Source organism: Polyodon spathula, chromosome 16, assembly GCF_017654505.1.
Source record: "Polyodon spathula isolate WHYD16114869_AA chromosome 16, ASM1765450v1, whole genome shotgun sequence".
NCBI classification, from domain to species: Eukaryota; Metazoa; Chordata; class Actinopteri; order Acipenseriformes; family Polyodontidae; genus Polyodon; species Polyodon spathula.
In genome coordinates, this window is record NC_054549.1 from 34,484,763 (window position 1) to 34,508,095 (window position 23,333).

Below are 23,333 nucleotides of genomic sequence, written 5' to 3' on the forward strand. Positions count from 1 at the left end.
AAAAGATTTTTAAAAAGCAAGGCATCTTGATATAGTGGATGTGCTGGGTACTAATCTAAGTTAGTAGTATGGAACAGTAGACATTTTCAGCAATTCAACAAATATTCTGTGATATATTTATTTTCTGTAAGTTTTTTTTTTTCCTTTGCTAGATATTTAAAAGAAAAACCTCTCCTACAGCATTAGTTTGTGAAATGATTGTTTGTAAAAGGCAAGGCACTTTCCATACTGTATCTGTATCTGAATTGAGAATAGTGGCATTCAAAGCAGTCAGGTTTGTACTTTACATAAGAACTAGGCAAATAAACAGTTGTCTGTTCTGATGCCATAGAAAAATCATGCATATGAATAGGTGATTTGCATGGAAAAAACGACCAATTTCAATATGTAAAATAACTTTACATTTTAAAAATAGTTTAAAAAAGAAAAAAAAAAACTTGAACTGTTTCTTTATTAATTTTTTAGTGACCTTTCAATATAAAAGTCAAATAAAAATAAAGTAATAACAACATAAACCATATTGGGAAACAAACATATTTGAAAGGTTGGCCTGAGGAAAAAAACTCCCTTGTGCTTGATGAAACTGGAGACTACAGTTAGTATAGCATAAGCATCTAGTCATTTGAATGTAAGGAAGAAATTCCAAAATTAGATCTGGCAAAAAAAAAATTGGGCTTTTGAATATTCAAATTTACTCAATGAGATATACTTGTATAAATCTAGGTTACTCCACACACCTGAGGGCACTGAATTATTCATACTGAAAACAGCAACTACAGTGCAATACAGAAAGATACACACTATTAAATAACAAGCCAGGCAGTCATTTTGGACAGGAGGTCAAAATCAAGATATGTCTATAAATTCTCTATTGGTGTTTGTGGTACCTTCCATTCAGTCAATACAGCAATAGCTACCAAGATATCAGCAACAACCAATCCATCACACATTCGTCAAGACACGTTGCTTATTAGTCAGCGGCCCTGGAAACCAGTCATGCTTGAAAACTGTCTTGCATTGGTTATTGCTTCTAGTAGTGTTCATCTGGCTCTGTTAATTTGCTTCTGTACTGATGTCTACATCCTTTCAGCAATAGTCTTCCTTTTGCTTTGCTATGGGCGGATTCATACATTTATACCTGCTGCATCTTTGGGACTATTTGTGTGTTACTTAAGCAATAACACTGGACACAGATTTGATTACTAGAGGTTATGGGACATTTTTTGCCAGTTAGCTTATCTTGAAGCAGCCTTGTTAAGGCAAATATGTAGAGTGATCTTGAATTTTACTTTGGGGGTTTCTAGTTCTGCATGTTCTGTGCCTGTAATATCACTGAAGGTTAAGTTGGGATTGAAGAAGTTCTGAACCTAAAACTGGTTCTTTATGTCACATGGGGCAGAACTAACTTTATTTAGTCGATTCAATTACCATGTAGTTTAAATAGATTTAAAGGAAACATCTTCCCCTGAGTTTTCACATGGCAGTGACACCCTTAATAAAGACACTTTACATCCACACAAATAAACAATCAGTTGACACAAAACTATCCTCCACAAAAGGAATTGACAGGGTTATGGACCAGTTTATCTTTTACTTGCTGTAGGGTTGTCTTAAGTTGCTTAAATTGATTGGGCTTGGAGTTGTTTTTTTTTTTTTTTTTGTAAGACACTTTTAAGATCTTTAAAAAACAAATATAATTTGCATTACAGACACATACAGAAGCAAAGAAGACCATGAAAAGTTAAGAGCATGCAAATGTAAATCTGATTTTTACCAACCCCTGCATCAGATGCATCTTTAAATTATAAATGGAATAAAAATGAATTGACGGTGGTGGAAATGCATCTTCATACTTCATCAGTGCATTTATTTTAAGCAGGCGTTGTGAAGTTCTCATTAGAATTCATCATATTCAAATTAAACTACTTTAGAAGATTTGGCAGCACAAAGGTTATCATTAACAAATAGCAAAAGCAACAAAGAGCCCAATATTGGCCCATGAAGACAACCAGAAATTACAGGATACCATTTGGCAGATTGGCCTTTAACTGGATCCTGCTGTTTTTGTTGTACAAACAAGCCTTGCTCCATTCCAACAGCCAGTCTTGTGGAGAAGTCATTCATGCAGCCCGCTATGAAAAGCCTTCAAGAAATCAAGATTCACTGTACAAGCTTGACTGCATATATGCAACAAATGGTGAATGGTTTTATAATCTTGTTTACTGAAGCCAAATTGTTTTGCATGGTTTAGCATGTCTAGATGTGAATGATAAAACTTTTTTCCAAAGGTCAATAATAAAAACATTATAGTTGGACACCAGTATTCCAGGAATAATTGCAGATGTGCAGATACCTGTTATATTTTAAAACTAAACTATGCAATTGTGGAATACTAATAACTATTTTTTTTAAATGCCCCTATTTGTGTATTTCCAATGTTGTTTGATATTTGCATATCTACTACTGCACTGTTTTGCTTTCCTCAGTTTGGTGTACATCAAGTTTGAATCTTATTCATTGTTTCCATGAACAACGTAACCCCAGTACGTGCTGTTTTTGTTGAATTGCTGTTTTTCACTTAGCACGGTCACAAAGAAAAATGCAATGCAGTTTTGCATTTATACTTTTACTTGCAAAAAGAATCAAATAAATGTTTACTTAATGAAATCTGTCTGCTAAAACATTATCTCATTTACAGTAATTCGTTATATACTAGCATCTACAATGTCACTGCAGCAACTTAAACAGTGAAAAAAGGCATTCTAATCGGTTAGCAAGTACTGGTAAAATCAGCTCAGTTTTCTAAGTTACAGAACTAATTTATTTAAATGTTTTGTTTATGGACCTTGTGATACCTGCACGGTGGGTGTCTTCAGTAATAATCGTATCGACAATAACAGTCAACCATTTTGTTACAGATTTTCTAACAAGTCTCACTGTTACTTAATTAAACCCTTGTAAAAAAATCAAGAGCACAATGCTTAAAAGAAAAAAGAACAGTCCTACTACAGTAGCAGGCAGTTTACAGCACCTCTGGGTTTCCAATCACATCAGATCAATTCCAGATATTGTAAATCCTTTGATGGAAATGTCTGGTCTACTTTTAATGTTTTTAAGCAAATTTGCTTCATCGCTGCCATTTTCATATCCACTTTGACACCAGTCTGCCAGAGGTATATGTATTGTGTGAAACAAATGTGAAACAATATCTATTGACAATTTGACTGAAATACCATCTGCAGCGAATACAGGTCTTGACCTGGAAATGCCTCCTTTTCACCAGCTTCAGTTCTCCATCAACTCAAGTTTTTGGAGAATTCCTAACAATTCCAGCACACTCGAGTCGAATCGAGTTGGCTGTCCATGAAAACAAGCTATCGGTGATGTTAGTGGGCCTTTTTACGCCAGATTAAACCAGATTAAATCATTCTTTACTTCTGCATTGTATTTACTGTAGTATGATTGTGCAGTTTCTAAAACATGTTGGCATATTTTATGGTATTGTGGCATCGCAAAGGTTGTGATGTGGCTAGGATATTTAATTACTGTAGCAAGCTTGTTGCAGCCTTGGCACATGCTAGTCATACAGTGATTGGATGGAGCCTGTGTCGATAAAGTGCTCTCACAGGGTAGTTGTGTTTCAAACACAGGTAGTTTGTTTTGGGTGGCATACCAGGATACAAAAGAGAGTTTAGTATGAGTAATCCAAAGTCATTTAGTGAGCAAAAGCAGCAGGGTTGATATGATTTAATAGTATCACAGCATTTTTAAACACACTCATACATTATACAAAATAGTTAACTATGGTAAAGCATAGTAAATGCATAATACAAGCCTGGAAAAAGCATGGGAACCTGAAACCTATATTGGTATTAGCAGTATTTAGCCCCCTTAATCCGTATAATGAAGATATTCATTTCAGGCTCCTTTCAGTAACATTAGCAGAAGTTAGAAACGTGAATGCCTAGCAACGCAAAGAAATCCTTACGAGGAGTGAAAAGGAAGTGATTTTCATGTAATCATTCACTTCTACAAAGGCTGTTGTCAGGTAGACATAGAAAACAAAGCTGTTTATTTAAAACAGAGTTTCAGTCTTGGAAAATTAACTTTATTCCAAAAATGGACGCTGTGCACTTTTAACGTAGGTGTTGTGGTATAATTCTCTTTAGTAGTAGGGTTATAATAACAGTTTATTCACCTGAATGAAGCATTTCCCTGCTCAAATCTCTAAAAATTAAAATCAATGAAATAATTATTTCCATGTGTTGGAAGGAGTTAGTTATCCTGTTTTAGGCTCTTCATTTTTAAACAGCTTGTATTCAGCCAGAGCAGTCCAGGCATGGCTTAACAGAGTGCCCTGAACAGCTAAATTCCTGCTGGACACCATCAATGCGAGTTCCAGGGGGCAGAATGGGAGAGTTGAAAGTAGTTGTGTGTGAAATAAAAGGGCATAAATGAACATTAGCATAGAAAGGGTGGTCTTGGAGTAAAGCAGGTTTGTGTTTGTAGGTCAGAAGTGTTGCCCTGGCAACCATCTGAGTGAAGCAAATACTGCAAGTTGTCAATTGTTCCCCAGTAAATAAGATTAGTGGCTCAATGGTTATGTGAGACCATTTTAAAGGAAAATAATGCATTTGCCTGTGTTTTTCTGCTGGCCTATTTTAGTTAAAGTATATTCAAAGTTTTATATTAAGGAAGTATAAACTCAACTCTTGTGTTGTTATGCATGTACTCCCAATTGCATGATGTCTTGCCTCTTAGGTGATTTGCAGTGCTGTTCATAAGCACTCAGCATCAGCTTCTGGGATATTTGCCTGAGAGCTCACAGCATTTCCTGGTTGACATGTATACAGAAACGTTGGCTACATAAAAGCATCATTCATGCAACTGTGGATCACTTAAAGAATGAATTGTCCATTCTTTAATTTAGCATGACATTTTTCAAACCAGCAATAGTATTGAGGCAAATTGATAGTGACATCTACCATGCTCTTAAAAGCGCAGCACATTAAGTATCCCTGGATGTAGCTCAAATTATATTCGAAAAGTATTTTGTTCATTTAAACAAATACATCCCTTAATGTTCCAGTACAAAAAACAAACACACATACCTTGATAAAACAGGTGTGTACTAATCCACTAAGCATCAGCCCCAAGTAAAGAAAATAAGGGTTTGCTTGCAGCCCTGCAATGTTGGAACTGCTCCCAATTACAATGTATTTCTCAATCTGTTCATGGTTCTAGTGCGAATGGTGGGGAGTGAGTATATCTCCAAAAACTTGAACATTTCTGCCAATTACATTTCTATTGCATTTGTAGATTGGCATTAATAGAGCAATACTAGCCAGTGCCAAGAGGGGGAGCCAACTGTCTATGAAGAAATGATTTTCCATCATTAATATACAGTAGTTCACTATTACGGAAAGATAAAATCGGCACACCTATGGGTAAACATTAAGGGCTAGTTTAGGGCTAAATATGAGCTCAAAATTTTTATTAGCAAAGAAAAAAAAAATCAGACAGTAGAAACACACCCACAAAATTACCAAACCAGAAATAAACAGTGCAGTATTACGCTTTTCATATTTGTTGTCGATGTTTAATTTGGTGTTTCAGAAAAAAAAAATAAATAAATTGCGCTAATGCCTATCTGGATTAAATCGCTTCTAGCCCTGAGTTTCTGGATGAGTTTGTCTTTAATATCTTGTTCGTATAGTGTAGAATGTGACTTCAGGTCAGGTTGTGCCCTTGTGGCTGATAGAATTTACTTTCAGAACGGCAGTAGCATGAAAGAGTGTAAGAAATGCTCTTCAGTAGATCTTTATATTGCTTGTTTGCTGGGTGACTTGCATTGAATGCGAATGGAGAGCTGTGTTAGCTAGCAAGTTGAGGTTCAGATGTTTATTTGTTGTTTTGTTTTCATTGTGTCTAAATGCTTTTTGAGGGCCCCAGTCTTCATGTGAGATATAATCTGTAATGTACGGATTTCCATGATATTTTTATGTCAGTAATATTTCTTTAAAATGTACCCAGGTGTAAATATACTTGTTTTTAGTAGAGACACAGTAATTTGTTACTCATGTATTACTGTAGATCATTTACAAAGTTAGGGTGCATACCGTATTGCTAGCATTTCATATTTGTGCAAATCTGCCCCCTGCTGATTGGCCAGTGTATAGCACTGTATAATATGGGAAACCTTTGTGAAAAATATGTGTTAAAATATAGATGTCCTTTTTCTATTATGTTTGCTTTTCTAATCATTTGAAGGTTATAGTGTCCCATCAGAAGTTGGTATTTTTGTGAACAATATTTGGTAATGGTTATTTTGGAACCTGTTTTCCCCCACAGCAGGTAATATGTGTGCCAGTGGAGAGGCATAGTCTGCAATGGGGGCTGTAGTAGGGGGTGAGGCCAGCTAGTTCTGCCTGTCCAATTGAGATTGCAATAAGCGGGTGAGGTCACCCATGGGAAGCCCAAGCATGCTATACTGTATGTGACACCTGGTAATGGGAAAGGACAGGCGGCTAGATTGTTATGAAAAGGAACTTTGTTTTTCACTATATATATAAAGATAGAGAGGTTGTCAATGAGACAAACAGATCTGCAATTGGTCTTTATCTGAGCTGTTTTATATCTTAGACGAGTTGTAAGGAAGCACTTTGCATTATGCTTGTCATGTTTACTCTTACTATATAGATGCACTATATATTGGATGTTTGATGCGTGCAACTAAATGTTTAGCATTTGAACCCATACAGTGAGTCTTAATTCAGGTTTGACAGATATGAACAGCATTGAACCTTGATGATCTAGATTTGCCTTTATGTATACATGCATATGTAAAAAATGCACCTCTTTATTTTCCCTAGGTTTGGGTGGATGCAGGAACACAGATCTTCTTCTCCTATGCTATCTGTCTTGGTTGCCTGACTGCTTTGGGAAGTTATAACAGCTATAACAATAACTGCTACAGGTAACATAGTTTGCATAGCCAATGTGAAATGATATACTTCAGTTGTAATTAGGTGAACATATATTTATGGTTTGTGTCAGTTATTCAAAGTATAACTCAGATCCACATAGTGGTGCTATGTTCCATGCAAAAATACTTTGTGATAGTGGTCTACTGTCAAAGGCGCTGTACAAAATAAAGATTGATTGATTGATTGATTGATTTAGAAGTATGTGGAAATAAAATAAAGAAAGATGTTTTAGCATATTCCCAATTGTGATCCAATTTGTTTACATAAATATGCAATGTTGAAAAGACAATACTGGTCTTCAGTACTGTAGTTGTGATGTAATATTTGGTTCTTTTTTTTTTTTTTTAGGGATTGTGTTATGCTGTGCTGTCTAAACAGTGGCACTAGTTTTGTTGCTGGCTTTGCCATTTTCTCAGTCTTGGGATTTATGGCTTTTGAACAGAATGTTCCCATAGAGGCAGTAGCAGAATCGGGTGAGTGACAAAAGAAAGCCATCTGGTACCATTAGTGTGATGTGGGGAGGAATTGCAGTTTCATAGAGGCAACTGTTATTATTTTTACAAAAATGTTATTGTATATTTGGACATACTATCTATTGGTCACCTCACTCACTGTCACCTATGTGCATATGCCTACATGTTACGCTATGTATATTTTAACTAATGTAAAAATAAAGTTGCATAAATAATGTAGTAGTTTTTGCCTATACCCACAATTTTTGAAAAGACATGCCCAAGTGAATTCTTTGAATTAATTCTAACAAAATGAACAGTCAAATTTAAATTGTTTGACCAAATATTAAGCGTGGTTTAAATCTGAAACACTTCCATTTTCTTCCTATCACATTGTCACATATCATTATGTTACATAAATCCCTTCCATAAAAGCTATGGCAGCAGAAAAGATTCCCATGTCACCATAGCAACCACTTACAAGATGCTTAGTTGTATAATCTTAAGGAAGGTCTACTGAGTCTTGCACAGAGAACATACATTATTTAAGGTTGACTAAATATATTGAGAGACAAATACAGGTATTCCTGTTATTGTTTACCAGGGGATGTTATATAACCTTTCATAAACTTTTGAATAGATTTAGTTCATTACAAAATTAATTACATTTGACATACAGTTGTAGAAACTGCTTTGAAAATCGCTCCCAGGGGAAAATATGTGAAACAGCTGGGGTATTTTGTGAAATACTGTTCCATGGTTGTGGTTATGGGATTCTGTACTGCAGGGCATGAACGTAGATCACAATAACCAACTTATTTAAGGTACGGACACCTGTAATGTGTAATTATTTTATTTTTGGTGGGATATGCTGCTAAAACACCTGGGTTATATTCTTTGACTGGTTCTTTACAAACGTCCATACATTGTACACAATTTCATGTCAAGGACATTTTGAACCCTCTCAAGAAAATGTTTTCAATTCTGTTCCCCATTATTTCCATTGGTAGTCAAGTTAGTGTGAGAAGTTCATGCTAACAGTTCCTTATGTGTCAGGTCTCTTTGCTTAAATCTCAATCCTAGGCCTGCCATTTCGTTTTTGTTTTCAGGTCCTGGGTTGGCGTTCATTGCTTATCCAAAAGCTGTCACTATGATGCCTTTGTCACCCTTATGGGCGGGATTGTTCTTCATGATGCTCATCTTCCTTGGGTTAGATAGCCAGGTATATTTATGGTTTCCAGCAAAAATGTTGTATTGCAGATCATGTTATCAACAGGTTTTTGGTATGAGTTTTGAATCTCTTGAATTGGACCCATCATAGTTCATTCTGAAGTTAGATCAATGCCCATTTTAAAAGAAAGGAACACAGTGATATGATGCTGCTCAGTGTTTCTTGTGTGTAACACTTGTTTCTCTCCTGGATTTCTGTGATTTGCAGTTTGTCTGTGTTGAAAGTTTAGTGACTGCAGTAATGGATATGTATCCAAAGACTTTCAGAAGAGGTTACAGACGGGAGCTCCTGATTCTTGCACTTTCAGTATTCTCCTACTTCATTGGGCTCATAATGTTGACAGAGGTAAAAATAAATAAATAATAATTATAATTTAATTTAAATAAAACAACTACAAACTGAAATAGCAGAAGTCTACTGAAAGCCGTAACAGTAGTACGGTATTTCATGTTAGATTTAGAAATGTCACATGTTTTTCAATTTGTGTCAGTTTTTCGTTAAGCATACAGGAAACTACAAAGCAGTATTTAATTCAATATGTTAAAGTAACATTCTTCAGTGGGTTTCATTTGACTTTATGAAACAAAATTAGTTAGAATTCTATAGGGGTGATGCTAAACTTCTGGCCATAGGTGTACTGTACAAACCTTTCATATTAATGGAGTCTGGTGAGTCGTACAGTCGTACGTTGGCTGATTGGCTAGGGAACAGCAATAGTCTGGGCTACAGTAGTAAGGTGACATTTCACTGGCTAGAAAACCATATGGATACATCTTGTTTAGTTCAATGGGCTGCCAGTGCTTGGTACTGTATGTTAAAGGGTTAAAACAAGCATGAAACATTGAAAGGATAAAAGATTATATATATATATATATATATATATATATATATATATATATATATATATATATATATATATATAGATAGATAGATAGATAGATAGATAGTCTGTGTGCAGTTACATTCAAATGTACATGCATGCATCAGCTGTTAGATACTTTATGCTTGACGGTATATAGGTGATGCATATATAATGAGTGCTTCTTGACGATGCAAATGTTGAAAAGGTGTAGGGTAAAAACATGACCTTAGTTTACTATTCATTGCACACACCAGTGTGAAATGAGTCATAAACCAGACCCTTTGCATTTCATGTGAAGTCAATGAATGTGAAAATCTGGCTGGATATGTAAGAATTGAAACATTTAGTCAAGGTGCTGTGGGTTTCAGCAAACAGCTTTTAGACAGCGTTTCAGGATTTGCCATTAATAAATCTGGAGGTCAGTTTCAATGATCTACACAACAGCAGATCTTACAGCAGGTATTAAACGTGTTCATCTCCACTAAAGTATCTTACTGAGTGTAGTGAAAACCCCAGTAGGATTAATATGGTGTTAAAGGGTAGCTGTGTGTGGCTACTGTTAAGATCAATAAAATGGACCCGTTATGGGTTATGGGCTATACAACTGTACAAGCCCAGCCATTCATTATGTTTATTTCTGTTTGTATCAGCTGTTGAATCAGCATTAAACAGTGATGTTTTCAGTGTGCTTTGTAATCTGTCTATGAAGTGAGCAAGATAAACTACAGCTAGTGTAGGACTGGATTTTCATTTTATTTGAGGTTTAGGCCAGTGGGGAACGGGTCTGAAAGCCATTATATTTACATTGAATATAACGCCTATTTGTTAACCACAGTGGGGTTTAGGCTTGGTGACTGATATCGTATAAACCATCAGAAGACAAACATGTCATTTTAAAATAATTTTACGAGTTATTGACTTAGTACTTTAGTGTTAAGTATTATTCAGAGTTTGGCGATGTTTGCAAAGCTGAAAGGCTAGTGCTTATAATGTTCAGTTTTAACCGATAAAAATCAATAAAACACCTCCAATACAAAAATGATTACATCGGTACAAAAAGAAAACACGTTCCCAGTGCAGTTGTCCCTCCTTCCTGACTTGTATCTCACATTGATTCGTTCTGAATACTTTAAACCGACCCAAACTACTGAGTGGCAGCACATTCCTACATTTCTATTGGAGGATTGTACACACTTGTGAGATTTAAAATGAGATTACAATTAAAAACTAAGGATTGTTCTTGCTCGCGAGATTTAAAGCTATATTACAGTTCTATAGGGAGTAGTTACACGATCGTGGAGTTTAAAACAGATTTGCAAATTGTGGCGAAATGCCTAAATACATAAAAACCCCCAGAAGAATATATCTGTGACCATAATGATTTCCTTGTGGAAGACAGCAAAGGAAAGAAAGTAGAATTGAAGTATGCAAGTACTGTTGAGTTACTATACATATTGTGACTAAAGAAAACACCCAGGAATTTTGGAAAGTAATCGAAAACAATAATTTCAAACAGTATCTAAAAAGCGAAAGCCCTGAAAAAAATAAAATAAAAATGTAAAACTCAAAAACAGCTAAAAATAAACACTGAAAAATTTAATTAATAAAAACCGGAAAACAGAAGCCCTAATTATGATGTATCTAATGGCAGTTTCTTTTAACAGGGTGGGATGTATGTTTTCCAGTTATTTGACTCCTATGCAGCCAGTGGAATGTGTCTCCTGTTTGTGGCAATTTTTGAGTCAATCTGTATAGGGTGGGTTTATGGTAAGGAATAGTTTTCAGTACTATCTGTTTTTGCTTTTTATCATTCTGTATTTGTTAATGATATGCAAAGTTGAATTGCCATTTCCTTTTTGCTAATCGGCTGCTTTATTTACAGGCAGTGATAGATTCTACAACAATATTGAAGATATGATTGGGTACAGGCCATTAAAATTGATCAAATTCTGCTGGATGTTTCTAACCCCAGGCATCTGTATAGTAAGCTTTTTTTTTTTTTATATATATATATATATATATATAGAGTTATTGATCATGTTATTAAATTTTATTTCAATGTCCTTATCATTCTTTGGGTTTATTTTAAATGATGAGGTAATGGTTCTAAATACCACCTCTAAACGTGTCCTCTTGTTTGTCTTAGTGTTGTATTCAGTGATGTTAATAGAGGGTTATGAAATCATTCCTGAGTCAGTCGTTATTTTATGAAATCACTGTGTATGTTAATAAAATGGATACTACTCGTCTATGTACTGTATGTGAAGGCTTATTCAAAATGTAATGTGTTCTCTGCGGCTTGTATAACTTCTAATGAACATTTTTGTATTTATTGTAGAGCATCTTCCTGTTTTACTTGATAAAGTATAAGCCCCTGAAATATAATAACGTCTATGTTTATCCTGATTGGGGGAATGGAATAGGCTGGATGATGGCTCTTTCATCCATGATTTGCATTCCGGTGGGGCTTTTAATTCAAATATTGCGAACCGAAGGAACCTTTTCAGAGGTAAGGGAGGGATATTTATATATATGGTCTGTACTCCAGTTGAACTAAACTTGTATATTGTTAACTTTGGAAAATGTGATGTACAGTATTCCAAAAATCATATTCCATCTTACAACCAATGTCTAACCAAAACTGTAAACATGCTTAGCTCAAGTTAAATTCACCAGGCAGCAGCTGGTTTATTTTTGAGGAAAGAACACAATTAGACAGCAAGTCCAAGTCCTAGTACATCAGAGAATACCATCCCAGAGGCCTCAAGTGCAGGCAAAGCACAAAGTGGAAGCACAAAAGACGTCCTAAACTGGGCTTAATAATTTATATTCAGAGCAAGACTCAGTGAATGAGATGTTGAAGAATACAAGGAACTCATCACATTTTCAGTAAACAAAGTGTAACATTGCATGCCTGGGGTATAAAAGGTGGCACAATTGAAAGTCTTCAAACAGCTAAGAAAGAGTTTCCTCTTCCTCTTCCCTTTCTTTCCGTCTTTCTTTCAATTGTTCGGTGACTGGGAGCTGAGTGAGTCTGCCAAAAGTAGTGGAGTACAAAAGTAATGTAATATAAAACTACATCTGAAAGAATGCTCAATTAGGGCTGAGGTAATCACACACAGTTCTTTTTAAATGTATTGCAAGTCAGTATGGTACACTGTTGAGTGGCAGTTATACTTCCTTAGATTTAATTAACCCTCTACCAGACAGCAGGCTAATCCAGCTCGCAAGTTTGCTTGAAGCTCTTCATAGAAACCCAAACTGTTCTCGGTCTAATTTCAGAGAATGACAAAGCTGACCACAGCCGATCCAGATCTGAAGATGCAAGGCAAGCTAGGTGGGAGCCCGTTGTCCTATACAGTTAATGACTGTGATGCCAAACTCAAAGGAGAAGGAAACATCTCAGCAATCACGGAAAAAGAAACACACTTTTAAGCAAAAAAAAAAAAAAAAAAAAAAAAGAAAAAGGGAAAGAAATAAAAAAAAACTTTGTTGTTTTGTAAAAAAAAAAAAAAAAAAAAAAATCCATTTAATTATAGAATCGCTTGTTTTGCACAAACTGTTAACAAGTTCATTTTTTAAGTATGCATTATAATTAAGATGACTTTTATTAATTGTAAGAGTAACCAACTATAAACTGTACTTGAGATTAAGTGATTTCTTGTAATATTGTAACACTAGTAAATGTTTACTGTTAGAATGATGCCAATGTATAATGTGCTGTAAAACTTTTATCTTTGGAACAATTCTGGAAAAGTGTTTGTAGAGACGTGTTTCTAATTGTAGATATCTTAAGACCATTCCAAATATGAATGTATGTCTATGGGGTGAGAGGGAGCTTCCTGTCTACTTTGCTGTAGGCGGGTTTCTAAAATGATAGTTTAATCCCAGGGTACTTTTATTGTTCCTGATGTTTTAACTATCTGTCGAAATGAAGCACTCTGTTTTCACTGTTTGCTATTAACTCGCAGGGCGAGTTTGGAGAGTACTATTTTTCCTAGCTATTTTATAAGACTGCTGACTCAGAACTCATAACACATGATTAAACCGAGTTTAATCAAAGTTGACTGATATATATCCAGTTTTGGTTTCTGTATGATATTTCAAGAGACAATGATTGTGTTTACGTACTTTATAGCACTACTAGTCTTAGCTTGTCTACTTGATTTTATTCAGGGGGAGATTTAGTTTGCTCATCCTTGCTCTTTTGCATCAGGATAGCGTGGCTCATGTTGAGGTAACAGCACCAAGCACTTAACACAGTTATGTTTAGATGTGTAACAAAAGCTGGCAGCTTTGAAGGGTACCCTAAGAACAGCCATAGCTTTTCCACTGCTGCTACAGTATGATGAATTTACTAGGAACTCTGTACACATACATAGCCCTTTGGCATGGTCTACATCGTCATGTATTATTGCTAATGCTTGTGCTTGTACATTTGCACATCTAATACCCGTTTAACAATTTCACTTCTACTTAAGTTTTTTTTTTTTTTTTTTAAGTTTACTTCTAGTGTTTGTGTACCTATTTCTGAGATTAAAAAAATCATGTTTCACTGAAGACTTTTGATATATACGGTAGTGCTTTTGAAGTTTTAGCAGTATATTGAGAAGTTTGTACTGTATGTATTGTTTTACACACAGATTTTGGTATTCACAGGGCACAAGATTCTATTGTCTGTTTAATCGTTTTTAAAAATAAAGAATAAAACGTAAGATTTGCTGTCTTCTTTCTTTTGATAACAAGCTTGGACAGGGTTTAATTGTTTACTATTTGAGAAGCTAATTTGCACAATAGATAGAATATTAATAAATAGAATACTTTGTATTCACTGTTATTTAAAAAAAAATCTGTGCGTGATTGTCTCTGTTTTAAACATGTGGTCAGAAGCTCTGATTGCCGAAAGATTCTGTTAAAATCCATTTTAATATAGAAGGTAACACACTGAACTTCTCTCTTTTAAAAGCCCATGCTGGGAGGTTACACAAACCTCAAAACAAGAGATAGACGCTCTGAAACAAAGGTTAGATGCGCTATTAAATTGAACCCTATCTATCTGTCTATCTATCTATCTATCTATCTATTGACATGTAAGCCACATATAGTACTGAAGCTTACTAAAAAGCTAGGTCAGAGCAATACAGAACCATAACGGAATGCAAATGACTGTGAGCAGAGTAGAGGAGAGGTGCACAGAATTGCATTAGCTGTACATTGTCAGGAGGGAGGTGGTGCTGGGGCTGCTCAAGCCCCAAACCCAGGACCAAAGTGAACACAGTCTGAGGATGAAATTTGCTAAGAATGTACTATTTATAGACATGGGTTACTATAAGACGATTTAAACAAGATTGTCATCATGGAAACCATGGAAACTGTCTAAAGGCATTACAGGGTCACGTGACTGCAGCATGAAGGCAGGATCATGAAGGCAGAATACTGCATCAGGATGCAAGAACATTTTCCATTTCCAGACAGTTAAGACTATAAAAATGAAGGTACTTGTGACAATTAAAAATACTATTTGAACAATAGATATGTAAGCATTGTCCACTGTTCTACAGCCATACAAATTTGTGTCACTTAAGCAGCCATTTTGACACTATGTATTTATTTATTTATTTATTGCATTTTATTTTTATTTTAGGTTATTACACAGTAGCGTTATCAATAAGTATTTCAGTACTTCCCCTTCCAAAAGCCAGTATTTATAAAGCAATAGTATGCTGTTAACTGCTTTGTCTCTTTAGAGATGATAAAGCACAATGAACTAGGCCGACGTTAATAGCAGCATTGTGAAGTTTACGCTAAGCAACCAGCAGATGGCAGCAAAGCCAAAAAAATAATTGTTTAAAAAATGCAAAAGAAGACTACACCAGGCCCCCCCCAATCAAAATTGTGTAAAAAAAAAAAAAAGCAACAATAAAAACACACATGCATTCCAATGCATCATATCATTATTTCAATCCTTACAAATGTCTTTCAACTTGCATCATTGATCTACACAAACCCAAATCTCTATGGTGTCCCTTGTACATTATATTGACTTGCCCAGGTCTATTATTTGTAAAAGTATCTCTGTTGCATTACAGTTGCATGTAATGCTACAATTCGGTCTGAATCTTGAAACTTTACTGCATTTTAATGTATGTATTCATGAGTGTTGCTCCAGGCACTGGTTGGGCACTGATTTTAAATGCTTTTAATCAACCAAGCAGCCTGGTTTCAAAATGACTGGCACTAAGATTCAGACCTCATAGCTGTACACTTAAAAATATACAGCACATCATTTAATTTCAAAATTATTATTTTTTGTTTCATGTATTTTTGTGTAAATTGTATGACATCACAGAGCTAACACTGTGTAATCTTAGCCTTTGCGGCTTTTATTAATTTGAACTGGTACTGTATCTTATGAATTTAAGTCACTACCCAACACAATTAATGTACTCAAAGACTGTATTCTTGCAATAGAAATTGACAATCCCCATACTCGCTTCCATGAATAAGTAGGCAACTGGAAAAGAGCACTGGTTATTGCATGCGCAGCATGGTTTACTTTCATACTTCATCAGTGTGTGATGGATATTCCAATGTGTTCAAACATTACGATAGTATTTTCACTTAATATGTTGGTGTTATAATGAGCTTTTAATTAGGTTATGGTCTATAATGTAATCTGAAACATTTTAAGCATTATTAAACTCACATAAAGCATGCCATAGCTTTCTAGCATATGGTGCATAGTGTATATTATATACATTATAATTAACAGGTACATTAATTATAATACATTAACACAAATGTTACCTGTTACTTCTGTTACTATGCTATCTTAAAAGACTGACCGTATAACATCAGATTATTATTTACTCAATAAAGATACCAGAAGTAAAAAAAATGTAGATGTTTACTTTTGGGGCTTCTTTGTTGTCTTATTTCTTATTTGCTTTGGAATTATATTTAGCATTGTTTCCTAATGACGACTTGAAGCTTTCAGAATTTGGTCCAAAATGTACCAGAGATTTAGTGCAGCATACCAACATAAAAATGTTGTGAATGCCTGTACTGCAGATGAAATCCAAATTGTGGTCCAGCTTTCAGTGTTACCACACAACGATTCATGCTGCACTTGCTAGCAGCACTTTGACCCTATTCATTATGTTCAAAGATAAGCCATCGATCGCAACCAACAGATCACATCTCATATGATTACGCATCTCAAGATCCATTTAGAATGATAATATGTATCCTTCTGTTCATTCACCCGTCCACCTCCTTTTTTTTTTTTTTTAAACTATAATGATAAAATTGATACAAATTGACCACTGAAATGGCATAGATTTTTCAGGAGAAAGTGCAGTGGTGTGTGTGTGTGTGTGTGTGTGTGTGTGTGTGTGTATATATATATATGTGTGTGTGTGTGTGTGTGTGTGTGTGTGTGTGTGTGTGTGTGTGTGTGTATATATATATATATATGTGTGTGTGTGTGTGTGTGTGTGTGTGTGTGTGTGTGTGTGTGTGTGTTGGTCTATAATAAGCTAAGAACCCCTACCACCCTCTCTCTACAGTCAGTGGTTATAAATTCAGATCTGTGATTGGTTAAAACCTCATCACAGGACCAAACATAGATTAATCTATTGCACTCACATTCTTACACCAACAAGCAATAGTCTCGGTCTGCCATGTGATTGGTTCACATCACTGTCAGTCCCACCCCTTTTCAAAGGAACGCCCTCCACTTCCACTCCTAAAAACAAGATAAAATGGCTGAATGAACAAACTGCTGAACGGTGATTCTGTAACTTAGCAAAGAAAGAAAAAAAAAACTAGCGGTATGAACTTCAAAAACATCTTCTGTTATTTATTTCTGTTATTTAGTCATAAATATTCGCAACCAAAATATTTGGCGAATCACACCCATAAAAACTTTTTTGCTCCAGAAATGTTGGTGACCAGTTGCACTGCTAGTAGTATATTACTTCATTATATGTACAGCACTAAAATATTCGTGCCAAAATGTTTACTTTTTTTTTTCATGAGCAAAAAAACGCATAATAAAAGGAAAAAATTTACAGTATATAAAGTCATATTTACTATCTAACCTTACCTCTCATTATTTTAACTGACTCATATGTTAAATCTGTACTGCAGACTCAGCTCTTTGTGGAAAATGAAATGCCCCTCGGGAAGACTATTACTACCTCCAGGGTGCGGCTTCAGGCATCATAGCCCCCTGTCGGTAACAACAGACTTCCCTCGGGTCATTTTAATCATTTTCCACTATAGCCCTCCTCTCCAGTCCATATTTACTATATATAAATCAATTAAAATCCAAATGGTCATGATAAATGTAAGTTTCCATTTTTGTTTACAATTGGGCTAAATCAGTAACTGATAGGAACATGTGTGCTTGTCCTGTACATATTCAGTATTATGTATTTGTTGTTTTCAGGTTTCTGTAATGATGATCAACGGCGACTCATCTTTTTTGTAAAGTCATTATTATACAAATTTGCAGCATTGTATAATAATGACATAATTGGACCGTTCTGTTCCTTTGCCCTTTTTGTGGAATTTCAGGGGGAAAAAAAAAAAAGAGAGCCACTGCAGTCACTGTAAAGACACCGAAAGAGTAAGGGCATTGTGTATGATAATGCTGCTGCACTGTGAAAAAAAGTATAAGGGCTGCATTAATGCAACAGCAAACTGATGGCGAGAGGCAGAAAACAAATGAAAATTGCTCTGTTAAATAGGAAGATTGTATAGGAATTCACAGTGTGGCTGATCTAAGCCTGCTTTCCCCTCCCATCCTTGCCGCTTTCAATAAGAAGAAGCTTTATTTAAATGACAATGTGATTACATGGGAATTGAATTCTATATAAGGTGGCACATAAAACCTACCAACAAGTCTGGATGATATAAAATGGCTGCTTATCAAACTGCATGCAGTCACCATGCATGGCTGACCCTGGGAATGTTGTTGTAGTGTTTGCAGGTGAACTACACACAATCCAGCTTGAATTTCCACTCTGCCACTGCAGCTACTTTTTTTTTTTTTTTTTTTTTTTTAACAGAGGTGCATAAAATACTTTTCTGGTTTTATATGAATGACAGAAACATATTCTAATGCTGTATTATTACCTTTGACCTGTACAGGCTATGTATTTTTAGAAAATCAGTGTATGATGTGGGCAGTGACTAAAGAAAAAAGAAAAAAAGATCTGTAAATGTAGCGCAGGTTGCTTGTGCTTGCACTTTGCCGTGCCTTTAACAGGGTATACTGCAGATAACGTGTATAAGAGCTTTATCTTCCTAATTTGCCATAATAAATGAATAGTCTTTAGTTTGTGCCACACAAGAAACATCTAAACATTAGAAATTCTAGAAATGGGACAACACCATTAAACATAGTGATTTATCCATTGATTGATCTCACCTCCTCTAACATGCCTAATCAATATCTATCCACATCTACTTTATCCTTTACAAAAGATACATTATGATAATTGAGGTATCTGGGCTGCGTGTTTACATCTCATAAACCAGATTTTTAAAACCAGTTGTGGTTTAAGAAACTCTAATAACAAAAACTAGACAGCACCATTCAGGAATTGCAGGAACTCCTTTACCACACCAAAACATGATTATGTGAAAATGCCATTATATCTTCCCCAGAATGAGCCATATTTGTAAGATTATGTTTGCTGCTAATATGCAGTGCAACCTTTCAGAATATATATATACACAGGGCATATTAATGAGCCGGGGATAATTGAACCACATCGCTTGATTCTTTGATGTAATTTGCTTTTTAATCATTAATGCTTTATGGGGAGGCTGGCAATGCATGGATAGAGATTTTGCTTCTAGTGTATACAGCCACTAATCTTAAAACCCCTACCTCCTTCACAGTCATACACCATAATTAGTCTGCAGGTTTAAAAAAGAGCTTCAGTGTTTAAAGTTGATCTAGCTGAAGCACTACTGTTGTAGTCAAGAAATCCAATTATTTTGTCCTAAAGTGAAATTGATTTATGGTTTATATGTGGCTTTGTATCAGTACTGAGTTGGGGTCCCAAGCTTCTTTGATCTTTCAGTGTCTTGTAGAAAATCCTGTCAGTGGGAACATAATTACATTGCAATGACATGACTGAGACAATCTGAAGCAGGTCAGCAAGACACTGCATCTTGGGAAACTGAGATTAGACTAAGGTCTTCAGCGCCCTTTATTTAATGGCTTACATTAGTTTGTGGATTGTAAACTGTCAGGTCACGGCTTTATTTCTGAAATGGTCAAATACGCTAAGCTTAAAGTTTTCATTAATTAAGGCATACTTCCAGCCATGTATAATTAAACAAGTCATTTGTGTTCTGGCTCTGATTTTAGTCTAAAATTTAATTCAAATTTAGCAAGTATGTAAACAGGAGGGATTTACTGATGAAGTTTTTGGATTGGTTCTGGTGCTCTCACCAGAACCAATGCGACATCCCGAGAGAAGAGCGACGACTTCGCACAGCCTGTTGTCATTCCAATTTCACACTCCAACTGTGGTCCCATTCAGTGCTACCTACCTGTCAATGTTGCTCAGTGCTTTGAGATGCACTCTACTTGGTAACATGCAGTAGAACCACTGAACCGCTGACATACAAACGTGATTGAGATTAATTTTTTTTTAAAGACAACAGGAAGAGGATTTATCAAAACCATTACAAAGCTTCTTAGGTGTAATTCTTGTGTAGTTTGTTTTAGTTTTATGAGGAACCATAAAAATTTTGATGATTTGGCAGTTACCGTAAACCAACATAAGACAGTTGAACCATAGCTATTTTTGACTGACACTGTTATTTTTTAAGGCATTTTCACAGCTAAATGGTTGTTAGCAAAAAGCTTACAGGAATGTAAAAGCTGGAGAAAAGGAATGTAATCTGCAGCACACAGCTGAGTATGGATTCCCAGCACTGTCACCTCTCGATGCTACAGGCTTATAATGCCTTTAGTCACCAGTACAACACATTATTTGACTACCATAAACTGCTTAGACAGCTGCATCTGTAATGCTATGTTATTCCTCATAAATAAAGATACTGTAGCTAAAGCGTTGCTGCGAAGCTCCAGCCGGACAGAAAGGCTGCTGGCAGGTAGCGGTGCTCAGGGACCTTCAGGACACTGTGCTGAAGGCACATCACGGCACCCTGGAACGGGCCACTTCGGAGCCACCAAAACCTAATGTAGCGATCTCGGTCAACTCAGACAGGCTCATCACACAGGGCGATGCAATCCACACACAAATGGAGGGCTGGCGCGAACCCGGGACTTTTCGCACTAAAGCATAGCACCGATACTGCTGTACAAAAGAGCCGGCTCCTTTGGAAGGAGCGTATATTGGGCTTATGTCTTCATGTGTGATAATGTCACCTACCAGCCCTGCTGCTGCCTTCCCCCGTGCACGCTACAATACTTTGTCTAGGTTTAATGTGAACTCATAAATATGCTAACGGTGGTTTAAACAAGCAAATGCACTCTGATTTGCAATTTGTAAGGCACACACTGTTATAATTGCTTGGTTGTATGTATCTGAAGTGAAAAGCAAAATAAGCTGGTGGGTGCAGACTTTTACATGTGTTTTTGAAACATTTTACGAAGGAGATGTACATGTATTTTGAATGTATCTTCTTTACTACATTGTTACAGCATACCTGACCTAAACAATCCAGACTGAAGCAGAAAAACATATTGTACTGACCAATTTCTTTCTTTCTCTTTTTTAACTATGTAAGTCTAGACTGGGGGTCAGAATAAATAACATTATGACCTATCGGAATACTCCAGAGGATTAAAAATAGATGCTTAATCCTATAGACCCTCAACCAAGTGTGCTAGAATCTGACAAGTGACTTGATGTGAAATAGCCCTGAAGAAACAATACAAAGGTCAAATGAGAAAGAATCACATGACCTTTCAACTGTGTTGGTCTAAAGTTATACAGTATTATTGCATACAAGTTTATTTTAGTATTGCTAAATATCTTATGATTGGGTGTTTTATTACGGTAAATAATGGGTGAGCACTATATATATATATATAGATATATTATAACACGTGCAATATTGTGTGACTGGACTCCCATTTGAGGGTAAAAGAGGTATTACGGTACTGTCATCGGGAAAATATGAACAATATTCCACCTTGTGTTATCGTGTCAGAACATTAATACATGTTACAATGTCAGTATGTAACAATTATATCAAAAATAATTAGGGTCTTAGTTTAAGGGTCGAAGAATTTCAGCTATCCCACAGTCGATATATATATATATATGCTCCGATATATATATATATATATATATATATAGCCCAGTTATATATATATATATATATACACACACATTGTGTGTTGTTTAACTGTGTATTTACATATTTTCATTTGCATTCTATAGTTTTGGCTTATGTTTTGGCTTCTGGGGAGGTGACATTAGTCTCTATTAATATTAGTCCTCTGTTACCAGCCAGTCATGTGGATGGAGATAATCAGTGACATTGTCTATTACCTTAACTCTTCTAAGATATTCAACCACTAGAATTATTTTGTTAACACACAACCTTAATACAGTCTGATGGCAATTACTTCCATTGAGACAAGAGGAATGGAAAACTAAATGAATAAAACAGTTTATTCCTGTACAGAACTGTGGGTACTACCTTTGATATCTAGTTTCAGTAAAAAGGCCCCAGAGGACAAGAGAAATTATGCAGTGTACACAATGTGAACGCTCTTTACTGCTGAGCAAACATAAGCTTTTGCACAAGTGTAAAACAGAATTAACATTATAGGGTTTATAATATTGACATTGGAAATATTTGAAAAACAAATAGATTTTGTAGTGTTTTTTTTTTGCCTATTGTAAACCCTAGCCTTCACCCAAAAATACAAAATGAAACATTAATGTGGTTGATGATTAGCATGTATATATGTATAAGAAAATGTCTGGGATTTTTTTTGTTTCCAAGTATGTATATTAAATTCAGGTAGTTGAATTTGTAGCTATTCTTAAGAAAACAATTATATTCATTATATTATATAATATTATGATGTGATTTTCTTTTTTTTTGGTGTATGTTTATCAAGGTGTCTCATTTAGTTACTATAGGAATGGAATATTTCTCTATTTTGCATTGTTTCAAATATCTAACAATCCTTGTATGCAAATGTGAATTATAACTTCTGTTTCTTTAAATTTCTGCTTTTGCCTGAAGAAGAGACCTTTGAAGCATTGAAAGCTAGTACTTGTTAATCTAATAAACAGTATTGACTTTCCCAGTATGATGTGATTCAAAAAGAGTAATGGAAGAAACAGGAAAGGGTAAAGTGATGCCTTATTGTGTAAAGAAACTATACAGCAGTCTGGATGCAAATTCATTTCCTATGGATTACATGAACTAATGCAACACTATTTAGTGTTACCCACAAGAATAAATTCACCCTTGCTCATACAGCATGGTATAAAACAGTGCTGTGCTGATACTCACACTCATACTCTTAACTGCCTTTAAGAAGTATTTCTTGTCAGGTATTAAAATCTATTCATTAATGTGTTGATTTTTAAACAAGCGGTGAGGCAGTACAGCAGTGAAAATGCCAGCGCTCTGATGAGAGGAAAAGTTGCTTCCAATCGGCTTTTAAAAAACTCAATGCCAATGTCAATAACCATTTCCTGACATTCAGCTGTAAAAGTGAGGGAAGGACAACTTTTCTTGTTTTGAAATCAACACATTAATGAATTGATTTATTTACTACCTGCCAA

The 23,333-nt window shown here is 35.4% G+C and overlaps 1 protein-coding gene across 2 annotated transcripts in view; it reads left to right on the plus strand.

Moving 5' to 3' along the window:
- Positions 1-14,246, plus strand: part of slc6a11b (solute carrier family 6 member 11b) — a 27,261-nt gene extending 13,015 nt beyond the window's left edge. For both annotated transcript variants that reach the window (XM_041273892.1, XM_041273893.1), the window contains exons 8-15: positions 6,873-6,976; positions 7,335-7,459; positions 8,548-8,660; positions 8,877-9,014; positions 11,196-11,298; positions 11,414-11,514; positions 11,870-12,040; positions 12,814-14,246. In XM_041273892.1, coding sequence (XP_041129826.1) covers positions 6,873-6,976; positions 7,335-7,459; positions 8,548-8,660; positions 8,877-9,014; positions 11,196-11,298; positions 11,414-11,514; positions 11,870-12,040; positions 12,814-12,966 — 1,008 coding nt within the window. In that variant the 3' untranslated portion in view covers positions 12,967-14,246. The remainder of the gene's footprint in view (positions 1-6,872; positions 6,977-7,334; positions 7,460-8,547; positions 8,661-8,876; positions 9,015-11,195; positions 11,299-11,413; positions 11,515-11,869; positions 12,041-12,813) is intronic.
- The last annotated feature ends 9,087 nt before the right edge of the window (positions 14,247-23,333 follow it).